Source organism: Telmatherina bonti, assembly GCF_933228915.1.
Source record: "Telmatherina bonti genome assembly, chromosome: 17".
Taxonomy (NCBI): domain Eukaryota; kingdom Metazoa; phylum Chordata; class Actinopteri; order Atheriniformes; family Telmatherinidae; genus Telmatherina; species Telmatherina bonti.
Genome location: NC_136615.1, coordinates 35931619 through 35951513, shown reverse-complemented (window position 1 = coordinate 35951513; position 19895 = coordinate 35931619). Strand labels below are relative to the sequence as shown.

General features: G+C 50.8%; 1 protein-coding gene across 1 annotated transcript in view; it reads left to right on the top strand.

Moving 5' to 3' along the window:
• The first annotated feature begins 2179 nt into the window (after window positions 1–2179).
• slc12a2 (solute carrier family 12 member 2) overlaps window positions 2180–19895 on the top strand; it is a 69294-nt gene continuing 51578 nt past the window's right edge. Inside the window, exon 1 of the mRNA XM_079256601.1 lies at window positions 2180–3004. Coding sequence (XP_079112727.1) covers window positions 2471–3004 — 534 coding nt within the window. The 5' untranslated portion in view covers window positions 2180–2470. The remainder of the gene's footprint in view (window positions 3005–19895) is intronic.

Here is a 19895-nt window from a genome sequence, read left to right as displayed (position 1 = left end):
TAAAACTGAAAAGCATCTTGTCTCTGTTAACCTCGTGACCTCTTCTAGAAACTTTAACTGGAGTTTAGATTTGCTCAAAGACCCTGAACGGACAAGGGACAAGCAATAAATCTTCTCTGACGCAGAATGAATCCTCAAACCGCAGAGGCAGCATCTTCCAGGTAGCTTACCTGGCCTTGTTGAACTGCCTCCATGTCAGACCGTGCCCTCAAAGCTGCGTCGCCTCTCTGCAGAGCGTTTACATCCACTGGAATGTCAAACAGGTTAGTTAGCATGGAGAGGACAGAAGACAAGGGGTAAACAGACCATTTAATTATTGACTTCACGTCTTGCATCCCTGCATTTATTACTGAAACCAGCAACACTTGACTTCATCCTCTGGACAGGTGCTTGTCTTAAAACGGTCTGGAAGACACAACCACATGCAAAGTGGTGAAATCTTCTATAAATACCAATAAAGTAGGAAATCTGTCTTCATGTGCACAAATGTGAGGATAAACGGATGATGCACATTTCATGTAACGAAATGCTTCTTTTATTGCACTGTTTAGATTTTTACCAATAAATATACACTTAGTGTATCCAGTAATACCTGGTTATTCTATTTTATTACCTACAATATTCATCTGCTCGGTTATTTAATCATCACGACTAGTGGGTCCGTACTGCATCTGCCTGTTGCTGTTTATTATTTTACTTGGTTTTATGTATATTTGGAACGTTGGATGTTGTTATATGAATGTGTATAAGCTGTTGTGCAATGGAATTTACTAGGGGTGGGAGAACTGAATTGAAAAATTGAAAATCTGAATTTTTTTGCTGCACAGTTTTAACATCGATTTTAAAAAAAAAAAAAGTTTTTTTTTCAAATAAATAAAAATAATCCATTGTAAAACTTTTGTAATTTTTCTTGTTTTTATTGATCTTCTTGGTCTTCTTTGTCCTCTTGGGCGTTATAACAGCAGAATGACGGTCTGGATACTGTGCTGTTTTTTCCTGATTGAAATCAAGTAAAATGACGAGCAAATAAAAAAGATTTAAACATATATATATATATATATATATATATATATATATATATATATATATATATATATATATATATATATGGTTCGATCCTTGGCTGGTTTTGTCAGTGTCCTTTCTGTGTGGAGTTTGCATGTTCTCCCCGTGTATGCGTGGGTTCTCTCCGGGTACTCCGGCTTCCTCCCACCATCCAAAGACATGCCTGATAGGTTAATTGGTCACTCTAAATTGCCCCTAGGAGTGAGTGTGAGCATGAGTGTGGTTGTTCGTCTCTCTGTGTGGCCCTGCGATGGACTGGCGAGCTGTCCAGGGTGTACCCTGCCTGTCGCCCAAAGCCGGCTGGGATAGGCTCCAGATTCCCCGCGACCCTGAATTGGAATAAGCGGTTCGGAAAATGAATGAATGAATGAATATATATATATATATATATATATATATATATATATATATATATATAAAACGGATGATGCACATTTCATGTAACTAAATGCTTCTTTTATTGCACTGTTTAGATTTTTACCAATAAATATACACTTAGTGTATCCAGTAATACCTGGTTATTCTATTTTTTATATATATATATATATATATATATATATATATATATATATATATATATATATATATATATATATATATATATATATGTTTTCAGTCTAAAGAAATCAGCAATTATGAAGAATAGTGACAATTGCAATTTAAAGTGAAACATAGTCTAGATATCTATCTATCTATCTATCTATCTATCTAGATATGAGATATGAGATATGAGGTGAACTTCTGTGTGTGTTGAAGTGTTTTTGGCTGCAGTCCAGGTCCAGATTCTGCAGGTCCATCTCGGTCGTGACTGCAGCACCCTGCAGAGTGACAGGAAACCCCACAGCCCTCCTTCCGATGAGTTACACGATCCAGCGGACACACCTGGACGCCCATGGTTTTCTGGCGGTTCATCCCTCCCCCTCTCCCCCCTCCACCCTCAGCGTCACCATCTTTTGCTCTCGTAGGAGCTTGAAATGCCACCCTTATTGTGATGTCTTCTCGCGAGAGTGGAGTGAAAAGACAGAGCTGGCAGGTGAAGCCTCGCGAGATCCTCCTCAGCCTGAGTATAATAGCAGGCAGGGAGGCGCAGGGAGTCCAGGAGGAGCCGCGACAAGGTCGACAGCAGCATCCCGGTTTGTCCACCACGGAGACCGGAGACGGACTGTCTGAAGCCAGCAGGGAGGATCTGTATCTAGGAGGGACGGGTGGAAGCGTGGCTGCGTGTCCCGGTGAAGCTAGCGAGCTCTCTCCCCGCAGCGGCGCTGCCACACGGTTCCTCCCCGGCGGAGCGGCGCGGCTCCCCGCAACCAGAACACCGCTCCGCGGCTGTCACGTGGCGCCTCCCGGGCTTCCACACTGTCTGACTTTTCTGGCTTTTCTCCAGGCTGTTGTTAGTGCCTGAGCCATGTCGGAGCCATCCTCCGAGGCTGCCGCCGCGGAAAGGGATCTCCTCGCGCCGGATGCGGGGCAGAGGCCGCTGGGTCCGACGCCCAGCCAGAGCCGCTTCCAGGTGGACATTGTGGCTGAATCTGCCGGTGCCTCTGATGACAGATCTCCAGGATCCGAGAAGTCCGCCGCGGTGCCGGATGGTTCTGGGAGCGACTCCGGGGCGGCCGCGGAGGAAGCCAAAGGCCGGTTTCGGGTGGTGAACTTCGCCGATCCGAGCGGCTCGGAGAGCGCGGCCTCCCCGGAGGCTGCGCCGCCGGAGGGGGTGCAGAACGGCGACACGGTGATGAGCGAGACCAGCCTGCATTCCTCCACGGGGGGCCAGCATCACTACCACTATGACACTCACACCAACACCTACTACCTGAGGACTTTCGGACACAACACCATCGATGCCGTGCCCAACATCGACTTCTACCGGCAGACAGCAGCGCCGCTGGGGGAGAAACTCATCAGACCCACCCTGTCGGAGCTCCACGACGAGCTGGACAAGGTAAGCACCTCCACCTGCAACAGCCAGGAAGGGCTTTTTATCCCCATCTGATGAAAAGTTGAGGATGATGGAGATCATCCTTCATCCAGCTCACGTGATGTTTACGTCCTGATCGATCTGATCAGCAGATCATTTCTAGTCTAGATGTTTCTTCTCCACCTCCTCTCCTCTGTTGGAGGAGGTGGAGGTTCGGGGTAACACCTGGATAAATAAACGGCTCCTTCACAGGAGCATCTTTCTTCTGAATCAGGTCTGTTGGAGCAGGGACATGTGTAAGACCTGCAGGGCTGTGTGTTGGAGCAGGGACATGTGTAAGACCTGCAGGGCTGTGTGTTGGAGCAGGGACATGTGTAAGACCTGCAGGGCTGTGTGTTGGAGCAGGGACATGTGTAAGACCTGCAGGGCTGTGTGTTGGAGCAGGGACATGTGTAAGACCTGCAGGGCTGTGTGTTGGAGCAGGGACATGTGTAAGACCTGCAGGGCTGTGTGTTGGAGCAGGGACATGTGTAAGACCTGCAGGGCTGTGTGTTGGAGCAGGGACAATCCATACTAGCAGCGATTTAACAAAAGGAATACCACAACATAATTTAGGATTAAAATGAGTAAAATAAGAATATTAGTTAATATCTAAGAAGTGGCGGATGTACATCCTGGACCGGATTTCAACTGGATCTGGATCTAGACCGGATCTGGACCGGAGGGCTGTAGAGACCAAGGATCTCCTGAAGCACATAAAGAAACCAACTGGTTCCATCAGATCTTCTCTTTGATTAAATCCTCCATCCTGAGCTGCACGAGGAGACAGTGGAGCAGAAAACCTCTGCCTGGACCGGGGAGGAAAACCTCCGCCTGGACCGGGGAGGAAAACCTCCGCCTGGACCGGGGAGGAAAACCTCCGCCTGGACCGGAGAGGAAAACCTCCGCCTGGACCGGGGAGGAAAACCTCCGCCTGGACCGGGGAGGAAAACCTCCGCCTGGACCGGGGAGGAAAACCTCCGCCTGGACCGGAGAGGAAAACCTCCGCCTGGACCGGGGAGGAAAACCTCCGCCTGGACCGGGGAGGAAAACCTCCGCCTGGACCGGGGAGGAAAACCTCCGCCTGGACCGGGGAGGAAAACCTCCGCCTGGACCGGGGAGGAAAACCTCCGCCTGGACCGGGGAGGAAAACCTCCGCCTGGACCGGAGAGGAAAACCTCCGCCTGGACCGGGGAGGAAAACCTCCGCCTGGACCGGGGAGGAAAACCTCCGCCTGGACCGGAGAGGAAAACCTCAGCAGTTCCACAGAAACCAGTTCCAGATTTTTGAGCTGTTTTTATGTAAAATTGCAGAACTTTGTCCAGTTTGACTCGATGTGAAACAAAGTTTGTAGAGCTGAGTAAAAGGACGTAGAATCAGGCCGTCATGGTGTACGACTGGAGATGGGGGGGGTGATGTCCGCCAGAGTCACAAGGTTAAATGTGATGAAAGCAGCGTGATGATGAACTGCTGCTGACTGAGGGAAAGTCTTTAAACTGGGACTCGAATACAGATTAGTTTTTACATGATTCTCTTCGGCCTCGAATCCTTTGACTGAAGTTTAGTTATTTTATGGTGTTAAATTTTAGTGGAATAATCAGCATTGTGCGTAGTCATGACGACGGTATGCAGAGGTTGGTCTGGACAACTGAACTGTTTTAGTTTCTGTGTAAAAGATAAATAAAACCAGAATTCAGTTATTTCCATATTTCGTTCAGGCGTTTGTACCAGTAGAAGACGGACATGATGAGACGGAGACGTTTTATCATCTGATGGAAAATCTGAGCTGACTGTGAATCCAGAAGCTGTGATGATGCAGGATTCCAGCTGCTCTACATGAAGCTCCAGATGTTCTGTACTGGTTAAAACATCTGGACTGCAGCAGACCAGTTCTCCTGTTCCACCATCAGGATGTGGTCCTGCTGGACCGGTTCTCCTGTTCCACCATCAGGATGTGGTCCAGCATGGTCCTGCTGGACCAGTTCTCCTGTTCCACCATCAGGATGTGGTCCTGCTGGACCGGTTCTCCTGTTCCACCATCAGGATGTGGTCCAGCGTGGTTCTGCTGGACTAGTTCTCCTGTTCCACCATCAGGATGTGGTCCAGCATGGTGGAAGGTCTTCCCTGAAAGAGACGTTGTCTGGATGGGAGCAGATGTTTCAGCATGATGGAGCTTCCCAGATGTGGAAGCTGCCCACGCCATCGGCACTAATGCAACCCCATCCCATCAGAGATGCAGGCTGATAACAAGCTGGATGCTCCCTCTCCTCTTTAGTCTGCAGGACACGCCGTCATGTTACTGACCTGCTCCCAGTTAAACCAGTACAGCGTGACACGTGTGTTTTCTGCATGCATGGATGCAGGTCACTGAGTGGGACGACTGGGACATGTTGGGACCTGCACTGGGAAGTCTGGGAAAATCTCACCACTGTGGATTCTGCTGTTCCATGGCTGACATCAGCAGCGATCCATCTGCACCACCTGGTTTCCAGTATACCCAACACATCCTGGTTCTGGTTCCCCAGTATGAGGGTGGAAATGGGAGGTGCTGACCAGTAAGCTGTGTGTTGGGTTCCAGTCATGAAGTAGCAGGCGCTGCCAAGCTGCCCTCAGAGACCGTGTCCTCTGGACCAGTAAGAGCTCCTACTGGTCGGTTACTGGGAAGCATGTGTCCTCTGGACCAGTAAGAGCTCCTACTGGTCGGTTACTGGGAAGCATGTGTCCTCTGGACCAGTAAGAGCTCCTACTGGTCGGTTACTGGGAAGCATGTGTCCTCTGGACCAGTAAGAGCTCCTACTGGTCGGTTACTGGGAAGCATGTGTCCTCTGGACCAGTAAGAGCTCCTACTGGTCGGTTACTGGGAAGCATGTGTCCTCTGGACCAGTAAGAGCTCCTACTGGTCGGTTACTGGGAAGCATGTGTCCTCTGGACCAGTAAGAGCTCCTACTGGTCAGTTACTGGGAAGCATGTGTCCTCTGGACCAGTAAGAGCTCCTACTGGTCGGTTACTGGGAAGCATGTGTCCTCTGGACCAGTAAGAGCTCCTACTGGTCGGTTACTGGGAAGCATGTGTCCTCTGGACCAGTACGTGCGCTCTTACTGGTTGGTTAATGGGAAGCATGTGTCCTCTGGACCAGTACGTGCGCTCTTACTGGTTGGTTAATGGGAAGCATGTGTCCTCTGGACCAGTACGTGCGCTCTTACTGGTTGGTTAATGGGAAGCATGTGTCCTCTGGACCAGTACGTGCGCTCTTACTGGTTGGTTAATGGGAAGCATGTGTCCTCTGGACCAGTACGTGCGCTCTTACTGGTTGGTTAATGGGAAGCGTTTCATCGCCACAGAATTAGTGCAGATCTGATAAGCTGCTGCTTGGCTGCCGTCCAACCAGGCGGCTCTGATTCGCCGGGAAACGGCGTTCTGACTTTGAACTTGGCGGGGGTTTGAAGGTCACGCTGACCCCGCTGCTCCCATGTCTTACAGTGAAGTGTGCTCCTCGCCGCATGGCAATGGAATTTCCACTGCGCGTATTGATCCCTGCTCATGAATGTTTTTAACATCCGTCAATGAGTGATTGATTGGGCTGTGGGAGGGGGTGGGGTGTAATTTGGGGTGTGATTTGGGGGAGATTGGGGACGTTTATGTGGCAGAACGGAGCAGCGAGGCTCAGCTCTACTTTTATCTCTGAGGTGTGTTTTATAGGACGGCAGGAAGGAGGAGGTCCTGCTGGTTTCGGCTACTGGTCAGATGGCTGTAGCCACGGCAGCAACGTGCTTCAGGCCCGTATTGACAAACGAGAAGGGAAACGGTGACAGAGCAGATTTATTCAGTCTGGAGCGGCCAAGCATAAACTCTGTGCTTCAGTATTGATGTCGCTCAATGTGGCTGGAGAGTAGCAGCTGGTCTAACAAGGCCAGCATCTGGTTCCGGTCCATAAACTGGGATCTGTGGCTGAAACTCTGGTTCCGGTCCAGAAACTGGGATCTGTGGCTGAAACTCTGGTTCCGGTCCAGAAACTGGGATCTGTGGCTGAAACTCTGGTTCCGGTCCAGAAACTGGGATCTGTGGCTGAAACTCTGGTTCCGGTCCAGAAACTGGGATCTGTGGCTGAAACTCTGGTTCAACAATTAACATTTCGAAAGGTCTTATTTAGCCTGGCGCAACCTGAGCCAACCGCTTCTGCAGTGAGCAAGTTTCCAGTCAGGGTGCAAACAGCCCAGAGTTAGCTCTGCTAACTCCCGGGCTAGCTCTGCTCACTCCCGGGCTAGCTCTGCTCACTCCCGGGTTAGCTCTGCTAACTCCCCGGCTAGCTCTGCTAAACCCTGGGTTAGCTCTGCTAACTCCCCGGCTAGCTCTGCTAAACCCTGGGTTAGCTCTGCTCACTCCTCGGCTAGCTCTGCTCACTCCTGGGTTAGCTCTGCTCACTCCTCGGCTAGCTCTGCTCACTCCTCGGCTAGCTCTGCTCACTCCTGGGTTAGCTCTGCTCACTCCTGGGTTAGCTCTGCTCACTCCCGGGTTAGCTCTGCTAACTCCTTGGCTAGCTCTGCTAAACCCTGGGTTAGCTCTGCTCACTCCTCGGCTAGCTCTGCTCACTCCTGGGTTAGCTCTGCTCACTCCTCGGCTAGCTCTGCTCACTCCTGGGTTAGCTCTGCTCACTCCTGGGTTAGCTCTGCTCACTCCTGGGTTAGCTCTGCTCACTCCCGGGTTAGCTGTGCTAACTCCTCGGCTAGCTCTGCTAAACCCTGGGTTAGCTCTGCTCACTCCTGGGTTAGCTCTGCTCACTCCTGGGTTAGCTCTTCTAACTCCCGGGCTAGCTCTGCTAACTCCCGGGCTAGCTCTGCTAACTCCCGGGCTAGCTCTGCTAACTCCCGGGCTAGCTCTGCTAACTCCCGGGCTAGCTCTGCTAACTCCCGGGCTAGCTCTGCTCACTCCCGGGTTAGCTCTGCTAACTCCTCGGCTGGCTCTGCTAAACCCTGGGTTAGCTCTGCTCACTCCTCGGCTAGCTCTGCTCACTCCTCGGCTAGCTCTGCTAACTCCCGGGCTAGCTCTGCTCACTCCCGGGCTAGCTCTGCTAACTCCTCGGCTAGCTCTGCTCACTCCTCGGCTAGCTCTGCTCACTCCCGGGCTAGCTCTGCTCACTCCCGGGCTAGCTCTGCTAACTCCTCGACTAGCTCTGCTAAACCCTGGGTTAGCTCTGCTCACTCCTCGGCTAGCTCTGCTCACTCCTGGGTTAGCTCTGCTAACTCCTTGGTTACTTTAGCCCTTCTGAGTTAGCTTGGTTCTTATGGGTTTGGTGTTCGAGACGCGGGTTAGCTGTGCTTGTTCTTGGATCAAGGACCAGTTAAATGTGGAGGAAACATTTGCCACTGCTTTAACCAGCCTCTTCTCTGCTAGCCTCTGATCATCCTCTGCTGGAATGTGTTCCTCACCTTCACATTCAAATGATCGTCCAGCCCCACCCAGCAGCAGTTGGCGTACCAGACCTCACCCTGCAGAGCCATGGCACCGAGGACTCATCGCCTTCATGGTTTTTAATGCATCAAAGCAAAGAAAGTTTATTTCTGCAGCATGTACAGGACAAGTCAGTCCTTCACATAGAACATTAAAGGTAGAGATGTTGTATAGAAACGTAGACAAACGGTGAAAATCACAATAAAAAGTTAAAATAGACAAATTAAACTGGATCAGAGACCAGACATGCAGCTAAATGCTGCCTCACCTGTTCTGGACTCTGGTCTCTGGTCTGGACTCTGGTCTCTGGTCTAGTCTCTGGTCTGGAGTATGGTCTCTGGTCTGGACTCTGGTCTGGACTCTGGTCTCTGGTCTGGACTCTGGTCTCTGGTCTGGAGTCTGGACTCTGGTCTGGACTCTGGTCTCTGGTCTGGACTCTGGTCTGGACTCTGGTCTCTGGTCTGGACTCTGGTCTCTGGTCTGGACTCTGGTCTGGACTCTGGTCTCTGGTCTGGACTCTGGTCTGGACTCTGGTCTCTGGTCTGGACTCTGGTCTCTGGTCTGGAGTCTGGACTCTGGTCTCTGGTCTGGACTCTGGTCTCTGGTCTGGAGTCTGGACTCTGGTCTGGAGTCTGGGGTACAGTGGGGGGTGGGGGGATGTGAGGTTTACAGTGGGGGGGGGGGGGGGGGGGGGGCGTGTTCGTGGGACGTTGTTGTTTACAGAGGCGTGTTTGTGGGACGTTGTTGTTTACAGAGGCGTGTTCGTGGGACGATGACGTGTTGTTTACAGAGGCGTGTTTGTGGGACGTTGTTGTTTACAGAGGCGTGTTTGTGGGACGTTGTTGTTTACAGAGGCGTGTTCGTGGGACGATGACGTGTTGTTTACAGAGGCGTGTTTGTGGGACGATGACGTGTTGTTTACAGAGGCGTGTTCGTGGGACGATGACGTGTTGTTTACAGAGGCGTGTTCGTGGGACGATGACGTGTTGTTTACAGAGGCGTGTTCGTGGGACGATGACGTGTTGTTTACAGAGGCGTGTTCGTGGGATGTTGTTGTTTACAGAGGCGTGTTTGTGGGATGTTGTTGTTTACAGAGGCGTGTTCGTGGGACGATGACGTGTTTAGAGGCGTGTTCGTGGGACGTTGTTGTTTACAGAGGCGTGTTTGTGGGACGTTGTTGTTTACAGAGGCGTGTTTGTGGGACGTTGTTGTTTACAGAGGCGTGTTCGTGGGACGTTGTTGTTTACAGAGGCGTGTTTCTGGGACGTTGTTGTTTACAGAGGCGTGTTCGTGGGACGATGACGTGTTGTTTACAGAGGCGTGTTTGTGGGACGTTGTTGTTTACAGAGGCGTGTTTGTGGGACGATGACGTGTTGTTTACAGAGGCGTGTTCGTGGGACGATGACGTGTTGTTTACAGAGGCGTGTTCGTGGGACGATGACGTGTTGTTTACAGAGGCGTGTTCGTGGGACGATGACGTGTTGTTTACAGAGGCGTGTTTGTGGGACGATGACGTGTTGTTTACAGAGGCGTGTTCGTGGGACGATGACGTGTTGTTTACAGAGGCGTGTTCGTGGGACGATGACGTGTTGTTTACAGAGGTGTGTTTGTGGGATGTTGTTGTTTACAGAGGCGTGTTCGTGGGACGATGACGTGTTGTTTACAGAGGCGTGTTTGTGGGATGTTGTTGTTTACAGAGGCGTGTTCGTGGGACGATGACGTGTTGTTTACAGAGGCGTGTTTGTGGGATGTTGTTGTTTACAGAGGCGTGTTTGTCTCCAGCTTTATGCTGATGAGAAAATGATGTTGGCAGCAGTTTGTTCCAGCTGTGCTTTTCTCTACAACCTCTGTTTGGGTTTCACCAGAGCCCATCTGCCCGTCCTCTCACGCCCCCCCTTTGTGTTGACGGTACAGATTGTACACAGGAAGGAAAAGGACGCTGGGCTCGCTGGTGTGGCCTTTGTGCTCCAGTTGTTTTAAGACCCAGAAGCTGTTTGCCAGCAGGTTTTAACCTCTGGGAAAGCGTGCCTTTGTCTGCAGGCGGCTCGGCTTCGTTTCCTTCTTATTCCCAGATTCTAGTGCGTCACTAAGAGCCGGTGTCAGAAATAGCTCTCCCCCCTCCATGAGACTGTATAGTAATTAAGCTGAGAGTACACTAGAGAGCAGATTCTCCCATTGAAAGCAGAACGGTGCTAAACGGCTGCTTTTGTTTCTGGCATGGCGGGGCAGACCCAAAGATCAGGACAGGAAGTGGGCAGGAATCTGAGAAATAACAGCCTGAGTCCAGGCGGAACAAGGGAAACTCAGGATCAATAGGTGAAGCAGATCAGTGGCGAACCCAGGTGTGCTGATGAACAGGAAGAGAGGGAGAGACTTTCAAAATAAAACTGGAAACCAGACAATGAAACAGCAAGAACCAAACCAGAACCAGAGATCAGGCCATGTGGAGCTTCACCTCATCGGGATGGTGGCGGTCTGTAGCCACTCGAACCATCTGGAACCATCTGCTGCTCCAGACCGGCTCCTGGAGCGGTTCCCGGGTACGTGGAACCATCTGCTGCTCCAGACCGGCTCCTGGAGCGGTTCCCTGGTACGTGGAACCATCTGCTGCTCCAGACTGGCTCCTGGAGCGGTTCCCGGGTACGTGGAACCATCTGCTGCTCCAGACCGGCTCCTGGAGCGGTTCCCGGGTACGTGGAACCATCTGCTGCTCCAGACCGGCTCCTGGAGCGGTTCCCGGGTACGTGGAACCATCTGCTGCTCCAGACCGGCTCCTGGAGCGGTTCCCGGGTACGTGGAACCATCTGCTGCTCCAGACCGGCTCCTGGAGCGGTTCCCGGGTACGTGGAAGCATCTGCTGCTCCAGACCGGCTCCTGGAGCGGTTCCCTGGTACGTGGAACCATCTGCTGCTCCAGACCGGCTCCTGGAGCGGTTCCCTGGTACGTGGAACCATCTGCTGCTCCAGACCGGCTCCTGGAGCGGTTCCCGGGTACGTGGAACCATCTGCTGCTCCAGACCGGCTCCTGGAGCGGTTCCCGGGTACGTGGAAGCATCTGCTGCTCCAGACCGGCTCCTGGAGCGGTTCCCGGGTACGTGGAAGCATCTGCTGCTCCAGACCGGCTCCTGGAGCGGTTCCCTGGTACGTGGAACCATCTGCTGCTCCAAACCGGCTCCTGGAGCGGTTCCCTGGTACGTGGAACCATCTGCTGCTCCAGACCGGCTCCTGGAGCGGTTCCCGGGTACGTGGAACCATCTGCTGCTCCAGACCGGCTCCTGGAGCGGTTCCCGGGTACGCGTCGTATTCGGCCCTGAAACAGATCCACTTTTTATTCTTTGTTTTATTAACGTCAGCATGAAATGAGAGATCTGGACTTTATTCCCTTCATCAGGACGTTTCAGACGTTGGACTGCTTTCTGTTCTCCGTCTTTTTTGTGTCATATGTGGAAAATTAGTCTGTAAATGTGACGCAACTTCACAGCCAGTTACTCCTCCTCCTCTTCCTCCTCCTCCTCCTCTATGAATGCGGATAAGTTCTGGGAAAGAAACACAAAGTTTCTGTAAACATTTTCAGGGCTGAGATGAAGCAGAATCTGATGCTGTTTTACCTCAGGAAGTCCTGGACCCTGTCCCTGGTCCAGTAACTGTCCCACCAGACAGAACTGGAAAGTATGGTGCAGCCTACCTGAGTGTTGTTCAGAAAGGGGGTCCAGTACCGACCCGGTACCAGAAGGTGGACCTGACGAGGTGGACGGAGAAACGTTTATCCAGCTGGAAGCGATGAAGCTTCTCAGCCGTGTGGTGGTGTTGGTCCAACGTCAGCGAGGAGGATGTTGACGTTCAGGCCGGCAGCAGCTGGTCGTGGTGTGTTTAGAGAAGTGGGCCACCATGAGAGCTTTCATTTTCAGCTGCATGCAGCTCGTGTCTGCACACACACACCCTGACATGTGGCTGCTTGTGAACGTGTGTGACTTTCCGTGATGCCAGCTACCATTTCAGAGGAAGTTTATCAGATCTGTGGCAAACATCTTTGGCCTTTTTTAGCAAAGTGTTTCCTTATGAAGGACGTGCAGCTCTGAGGACCGCTGCTATGTGGAGACAAACGCTGTCTTTGTTCAGGTGTCCTCAGCTCAAGGAGAATAATTAAGAGGCCAGTTTTCTTGGTTTATTAAGGAAAGTGAAGACAAGGAGACGGAGGTTCAGGTTTAACCCTTGAAACTCCATCAGCTCTCATCAGGATCCTTTTAAACAGGATCAATGAACATAAAAGTTCCATTAGATGTGTGAACTCGCCAGTAGCTTCCCGCTTCCCACAGCAGGTCTCTTACCCTACACTCCACGGGACCGAACAGTTTTACTACGCAGAGAGAATAAAAGGTAAATCCACTGTAAGCAGATCATAAATGACCATGTGAACACAATAAATTTAATTCCAAAGTGAGTTTCTGGTTTGTTCTCCTTCTAAAAGCAAAATGATTAATTTGTCCGTCATGGAAACGTTCATTCTGCGTGAAGTTGATTAATTTCCTTCTGAGCATGCTCCTCACCGGGGGCTGGTTCCCGGGCTGGTTTCCCGGGCTGGTTTCCCGGGCTGGTTTCCCGGGCTGGTTCCCCGGGCTGGTTTCCCGGGCTGGTTTCCCGGGCTGGTTTCCCGGGCTGGTTTCCCGGGCTGGTTCCCGGGCTGGTTCCCCGGGCTGGTTCCCCGGGCTGGTTCCCCGGGCTGGTTCCCCGGGCTGGTTCCCCGGGCTGGTTTCCAGGGCAGGTTCCCCGGGCAGGTTCCCCGGGCTGGTTCCCCGGGCTGGTTTCCAGGGCAGGTTCCCCGGGCTGGTTCCCCGGGCTGGTTCCCCGGGCTGGTTTCCCGGGCTGGTTTCCCGGGCTGGTTCCCCGGGCTGGTTCCCCGGGCTGGTTCCCCGGGCTGGTTCCCCGGGCTGGTTCCCGGGCTGGTTCCCGGGCTGGTTTCCCGGGCTGGTTTCCCGGGCTGGTTTCCAGGGCAGGTTCCCCGGGCTGGTTCCCAGGGCAGGTTCCCCGGGCTGGTTCCCCGGGCTGGTTCCCCGGGCTGGTTCCCCGGGCTGGTTCCCGGGCTGGTTTCCCGGGCTGGTTTCCCGGGCTGGTTCCCCGGGCTGGTTTCCAGGGCTGGTTCCCCGGGCTGGTTCCCCGGGCTGGTTTCCCGGGCTGGTTTCCCGGGCTGGTTTCCCGGGCTGGTTTCCCGGGCTGGTTCCCCGGGCTGGTTCCCCGGGCAGGTTCCCCGGGCTGGTTCCCGAGCTGGTTCAGAGCCAGACTCGGGACCGGTTCTCTGGCTTTCGACTGCCTAAGCACCGGCTCCTGGTTCTCAGAACCGGTTCAATCCTGGCACCAACTCTCTGCTGGGCCAGAGTTTGGAAGTGCTTCACATTGTTTCTGTCAGCAGATGGTGGCGGGGTTTCCTGGCCAAAATACGAGTGTTGAAAGTTTTCTTTTTTTTTTTTTGGTTTAGAAAGTTTATTTTATCATGATGACAAATCTAAGAAAAAAAGAGAAATAAAACGTGACAAATCGTTCAAAAGGAGTGGGTAGAAGTCGGGTCGGTGCTGTGTTCTTGATGACACAGCACCGACCCGACTCTTTCAGTTGAAACCAAAACCGGTTCTTTGCTAGCACCGGAGCGGAACCACACCAGCACCGGTTCTGGTCGAAAAGACCTCACCTTGTCTCGTCCCGATGACTCACGTCTTCTGCCTCCCGTCTCCGGTGCATCATCTTCCTCCTCCTCCTCAGCTGCTGAAATAGTGAAGTAGTATGCTCGTCTAGTAGTATCCTCGTATCCCTGGGTATCCTCGTATCCTAGTATCCCCGGGTATCCTCGTATCCCCGGGTATCCTAGTATGCTCGTATCCCCGGGTATCCTAATATCCTCGTATCCCCGGGTATCCTCGTATCCCCGGGTATCCTAATATCCTCGTATCCCCGGGTATCCTCGTATCCCCGGGTATCCTAATATCCTCGTATCCCCGGGTATCCTCGTATCCCCGTATCCCCGGGTATCCTCGGGTATCCTCGTATCCCCGGGTATCCTCGTATCCCCGTATCCTCGGGTATCCTCGTATCCCCGGGTATCCTCGGGTATCCTCGTATCCCCGGGTATCCTCGTATCCCCGTATCCTCGGGTATCCTCGTATCCCCGGGTATCCTCGTATCCTCGTATCCCCGGGTATCTTCGTATCCCCGGGTATCTTCGTATCCCCGGGTATCCTCGTATCCCCGGGTATCTTCGTATCCCCGGGTATCCTCGTATCCCCGGGTATCCTCGTATCCCCGGGTATCCTTGTATCCTCTTACTTATGGTTATCATGTGGTTTTCCATGTCGCAGCCGACAAGACGAAAGGCAGGAATCAGTTTTATTTCCAGTGGAGGCATGTACTGTCCAATCAGAGCCCTTCTCAACCTGCTGAACCAAAGCGGAACGGCCGAATCGCCGTCTTTACCATGAATTACTACTTCCATGTAAAACCGAAGGAGAATACTGTAATTGGGAATGATTTAATTCTGCATTATTAATTCTGAATGAAAAAACGTCCCGTAAACGTCGCAAATGAAGGTTTTTAAACGTCGGCTTATGTGGGATCCACTCGGATCCTTCGCTGTAAGATGGCCGGATGTTTGCAGGGATTCTGTGTTCTGTTGAGCTTTTCTTTAGTCTTTGTTTATATTCTCTTCTTTATTCTGATGTTTTGAAAATGTTGCAGGAGTTATAAATGAGTCTGATGTGGGACTTCACCTTCCATGATGCTCGGCGGGACTGATTGTACAACGTGCTGCAACCAAACAGTGACTCAGCATCACTGATGGAGGTCTTTGTTTGATTAAACTTTCTGTAAGATTAAAATATCCAGATTTTTGTTTCCTTATACATAAACCATATCCTGCACCTCTGTAACCGGATGAGCGGCGTGGTTTAAGCCTAAAAATGTGAAAACCTTTATAAGTTCTGTTTCAGGTCAGATCCAGCTGGGAAACCCGCTTCTGTCAGATGGTTTTAGCTGAACGGTGATTTTGAAATCCTGGTGGAAATAATGTTCTGAAGGTACAGAACCAGAGCAGAGGTTCGGTGGCTTTAACGGGGACAAGTGGGGAATGAAATCCTGCTGTGCGAACGTCTCGGATCCCGAAGCGTGTTCGTGTCTCGATGACGCCTTTGGCCTTTTAGGAGTCATCCAGGAAGTGCTTGGATGGAACGCGCAGGTGAAGGACTCTTTGGTTGCAGTCCTCTGCAGCCGGGACGGAATGTTTAGAATTTCTGGTGAAGCTGCAGGATGTTTTCAGGGTTTGTTGTCGGTCCTCTGGGATCATTATAATGTCCGTGTCTGATACTCGGATTACTTTGCACTGCTTTGTAAGCATCTTTTGAGGCCAGCTGATGCTGAGGGGTTCTCAGTCCTCCTGCACAGCTCCGCCAGTGACCGGCAGGACCGATCGGATGTCCGCCGCCTCCGACATCTCCCTTTTGTTTGGAAAAGCCTCCCACCACCCGTCATTATTCTTTTACTGCTGCTCAAACTCTCCCAGAGTTGGATTCCCGGCAGCCTGGTGGGTCCTGTTGATTGAGCCCGAATGGCCCGGAGTCCACTCTGCAGGGATTTTTGTTTTGGATTGTGTCGGATTACAGCGGGACGGTGAAAGAGGTGATGAGTGAAGCCCCTCCGGACAGAGCCAGCTTTGTTTCAGCCTCAGCGTCCTTGAAAACCTCTGAAGTTTTATCTGCTCTGCTGATAACTCTGCAAGCTTCAGGAACGCCGGGAGATTAGCTGGATTGAAATGTGGATTAGAATCTTCTCCGTCCTCTGGTCTGCCTGGTGGAGCGAAGCGGGGGTGACCTTGATCATCCCGCTTCCTCCCACTTCCTGACCGGCAGATGGACCGTCGGCGCACAGCCCTGCTAAGCTCAGCGTTTCACCCAACCACGTGCACGACTCCTACATGGTCGGCTCCGTCCCGGGGTGAGCGCTGAATGGTGACATCACTTTTTCACATGACACCCCCCACCCCCTCCGCAGAGCCACAACAAACTGGCTCTGGCTCTTATGAATGGGAACGGTTCTGATACTGGAGGAAAAACAGGACTATAGATATGTTTGCAAAAACTGCCAAGGCTGACGGACTGGACTGGGATCCACGCACTGGGAGCAGCGCAGACGCCAGGACGGCGTCCAGGACGGCGTCCAGGACGGCGGTACACCTCTAGAGCGCCAACCCAGCATAACGCAAACCGTTAGCAAAAGTGTTTTCAGGTTTATTAACTCTTAAACTTGAAGCCATTTTATGTTTTGTTTTTTTGTTTTTTGCCCTTCATGTCTAATGAAGCCCAGCCTGCAGAAGCTTTTAATCCCCGTCAGCCGGTGATGTTTTCAGCCCCGGCTGTCAGATTGTGACGTTTAAATGATGGAAAATGAACGTATCAATACATAAAGCAGCATAAAGAGCAGAGAAAACAGGATTTATTCCTGACAGAACTTTGTAGTAACACACAGTGACCAGGTCTTTGATGCCAGTGATATTAAAATATATAGTTCTAGTGGATGTCAGTGGGACATTTTTACCTGAGTGGGAGGATCTGGTGCTGCACAGCCAATACGAATCCAATCAAATCAATACTGCTGATATTTGAAACATCCTCAACTTGAATCACTTTGATATTTATTATGTAGAAAATAATTACTGTGAATTTAAGCTTTCTGATTGGTGGAAAGTTTGACAGGAAGCGTTTCAGCATGATTTCCAGGTGAAAGGGGAGGTCTCTGGATTCCTTAGACACTGCACCGGCTGGACTTCTAAAGGTTAAACTCTCCAACATTCCTGCTGCTTCCAGTCAGGCACATTCCCAGTTCGGAATGATCCTCTGACCTTCAGTCAGCTCTCACGCAACCCGGCATAGCCAGACGGACACCAGCAGCTCCTCCGACACACGATTTTTCCTGCTTCTTTCCGTGAGGTGTCGCTTCGGTGATGAGACTGAAAGGATTCATGATTTATTCAAACTCTCCTGGATATGGAGGCCTTTCCTTCCAGGCGGGCCTGCAGTCGCAGGAAGGTTATTGAAACATCGACTTTCCGACTGTCAGTCTCTGGCTGACATTAGAGAAGTCAGATTACATGATTGGTTTTATTTCCAACGTGGTGCTTGGTGTGCGATCACAGGGTTTGTGGTAGAGAGCTCAGCTCTCGCTGATCACAAAGCCTGCCTTTGTGCCGCTTCAGCCATGTAGACAAAGCCCAGCCACGCACGCCATCGCCGTCCGCTTCTCGCTGCCAGGCGCCGTCTTTGGGTTGGTCTCCCAGCGAGGATTTTACACCTGATGAGGACCAGAACGTAGAAATGCCTCCGTTTTAACACGATATCTGAGTTTATCTGGAAAATATCCAGAAAAGTCACATTTTCACCCGTCTGGTGATCACTGGTGACGGCAGACATGGAGGCTGGAGCCGCACAGCTGATGTTCCCTGGTTTACTCTGATCCCGACGCTGCACGCAAAGCGACCTCCACATCTGTCACATGATGAAATAAACGTCGTCTGACGTGGCGATTAATCGTCTGTCGTGGCGATTAATCGTCTGTCGTGGCAGTTCATTGCTGGACGTGGCGATTAATTGTCTGACGTGGTGGTTCATAGTCTGACGTGGAAATTAATCGTTTTATGGAAATGATTCTTATCAAGCAGAAACTTATTTTTTAAACAATGAATTGTTGATCAGTGCTGTAACACGGGACCGTTGGACAGATATGAGCAACACATCTGCAGCAGCGAGATGGTGTGTGTGTGTGTGTGTGTGTGTGTGTCTGCGTGTGTGTTGCGTTTGGTTAACATGTACCAGCGGTTCTGCCTATAAAATGATAAAGACTAAATGCTCTGCTAGGACTGGGACAAGAAGACGTATCCTGTCTGGCTTATCCTCCAGCTGCACCATCAGTCTGTCCTACGAACTACAACGCAATCCCACTGGGTAAATTAGACATTTCTGCAACACGAGTTTCGAAGACAAACACAATTTCTCTTCCATGTTTTCATAGCGAAACGTATCACGTTATAAAGCAGTAAGTGTCATATTTTCAGAATAAAAGCTGATAAGGCGACAGCACTACGTCACCCTGACTACCACATGCAAAACTAGACAATTATTTTATTTAGGGGTAAAATTAGGAAACATTTAGTTTTGATCCATTGGCGGTGTATATAATTTGTATATTGATTAAAATATACACTCCTATCGTCCATTTAACTCCGCTGAGACGTTCTAAGATATTTCCATTCTTTGACTAACCGTTTCATTCAGGAACTAATTCAACGGGCTTGGCAGTGACGTCGTGTAGAAGTGTGTTCACGGCGCCTGCGCTGTCGTAACCCCGATCTGAGGCTTTAGACCCAGTCACCTCACTCAGTCTGACACACACTCCATAAACATGTTTTAGGTGCAGCTTTTGGCAAGGAATTTTCTTAGGTCAAGTCTTAACAGTGTTCTTTGATAGACACGGCCCCAGGTGTGTTTTCACCTGTTTTCAAGTGTTTTCAGTTGTGTTTTTAGGTGTTTTCTGGCCTCTTTTTGGGTATGATTGTAAGTGTTTTTAGGCCTGTTTTCAGGTGTTTTTAGTTGTTTTCAGGTGTTTTTAGCTGTTTTCAGGTGTGTTTTTAGCTGTTTTCAGGTGTGTTTTCAGGTATTTTCTGGCCTGTTTTCAGGTGTGTTTTCAGGTATTTTCTGGCCTTTTTTCAGGTATGTTTTCAGCAGTTGTCTGGCCTGTTTCAAGGCCTGTTTTCAGGTGTTTTATGTTTTGTTTTTTTTAAAGCTGTTTTTTTTAAAAGCACCTTTGTGTTTGTTTTCAGGTTTCACATCTTCGTCGTGTTTAAAATAACCGAACAGAAGAAAGAAAGTCACAAACGTTTCCAGAAATCGTCTCGGTTCACCTTATTTATTCTGACTGAATCCCACCCTGTTCAGAGTCTTAACGTTAAATTTTAAACCAGTAAAACCAGTAAATCAGACCAGGTTATAGCAGCCTGATCGAATCAGTCGCACTCTGTGAACGGGTTTCTGTCACCTGGTTGGTTTCCAGTGAAGAACATGTCCGTACTTCATGTCTCCTGCTTTATTGGCTGTTAGGACAAGAATTCTCTTTAATTTCCTGTTTGGGCTCGGATTCCTGGGAAGACTGGCAATCTGTTGGCCTTATCCGTCCAGTAACTGTTTTATCATGACTCTCTTGTCTCCCTCCAACACGTGTAGTTCTGCTTCAGGTTGTTTATGCCTCCAGCTCAGACAGAGTTGATCTCAGGTTACATGAAACAGTGAAACTGGGAAAAGAAATGTTGGACTGGGCACCATCAGCTGTTTCTCATCAGTGGGATGACGTACAGACTGAACCCTGTGTGTGTGTGTGTGTGTGTGTGTGTGCGCGCGCGC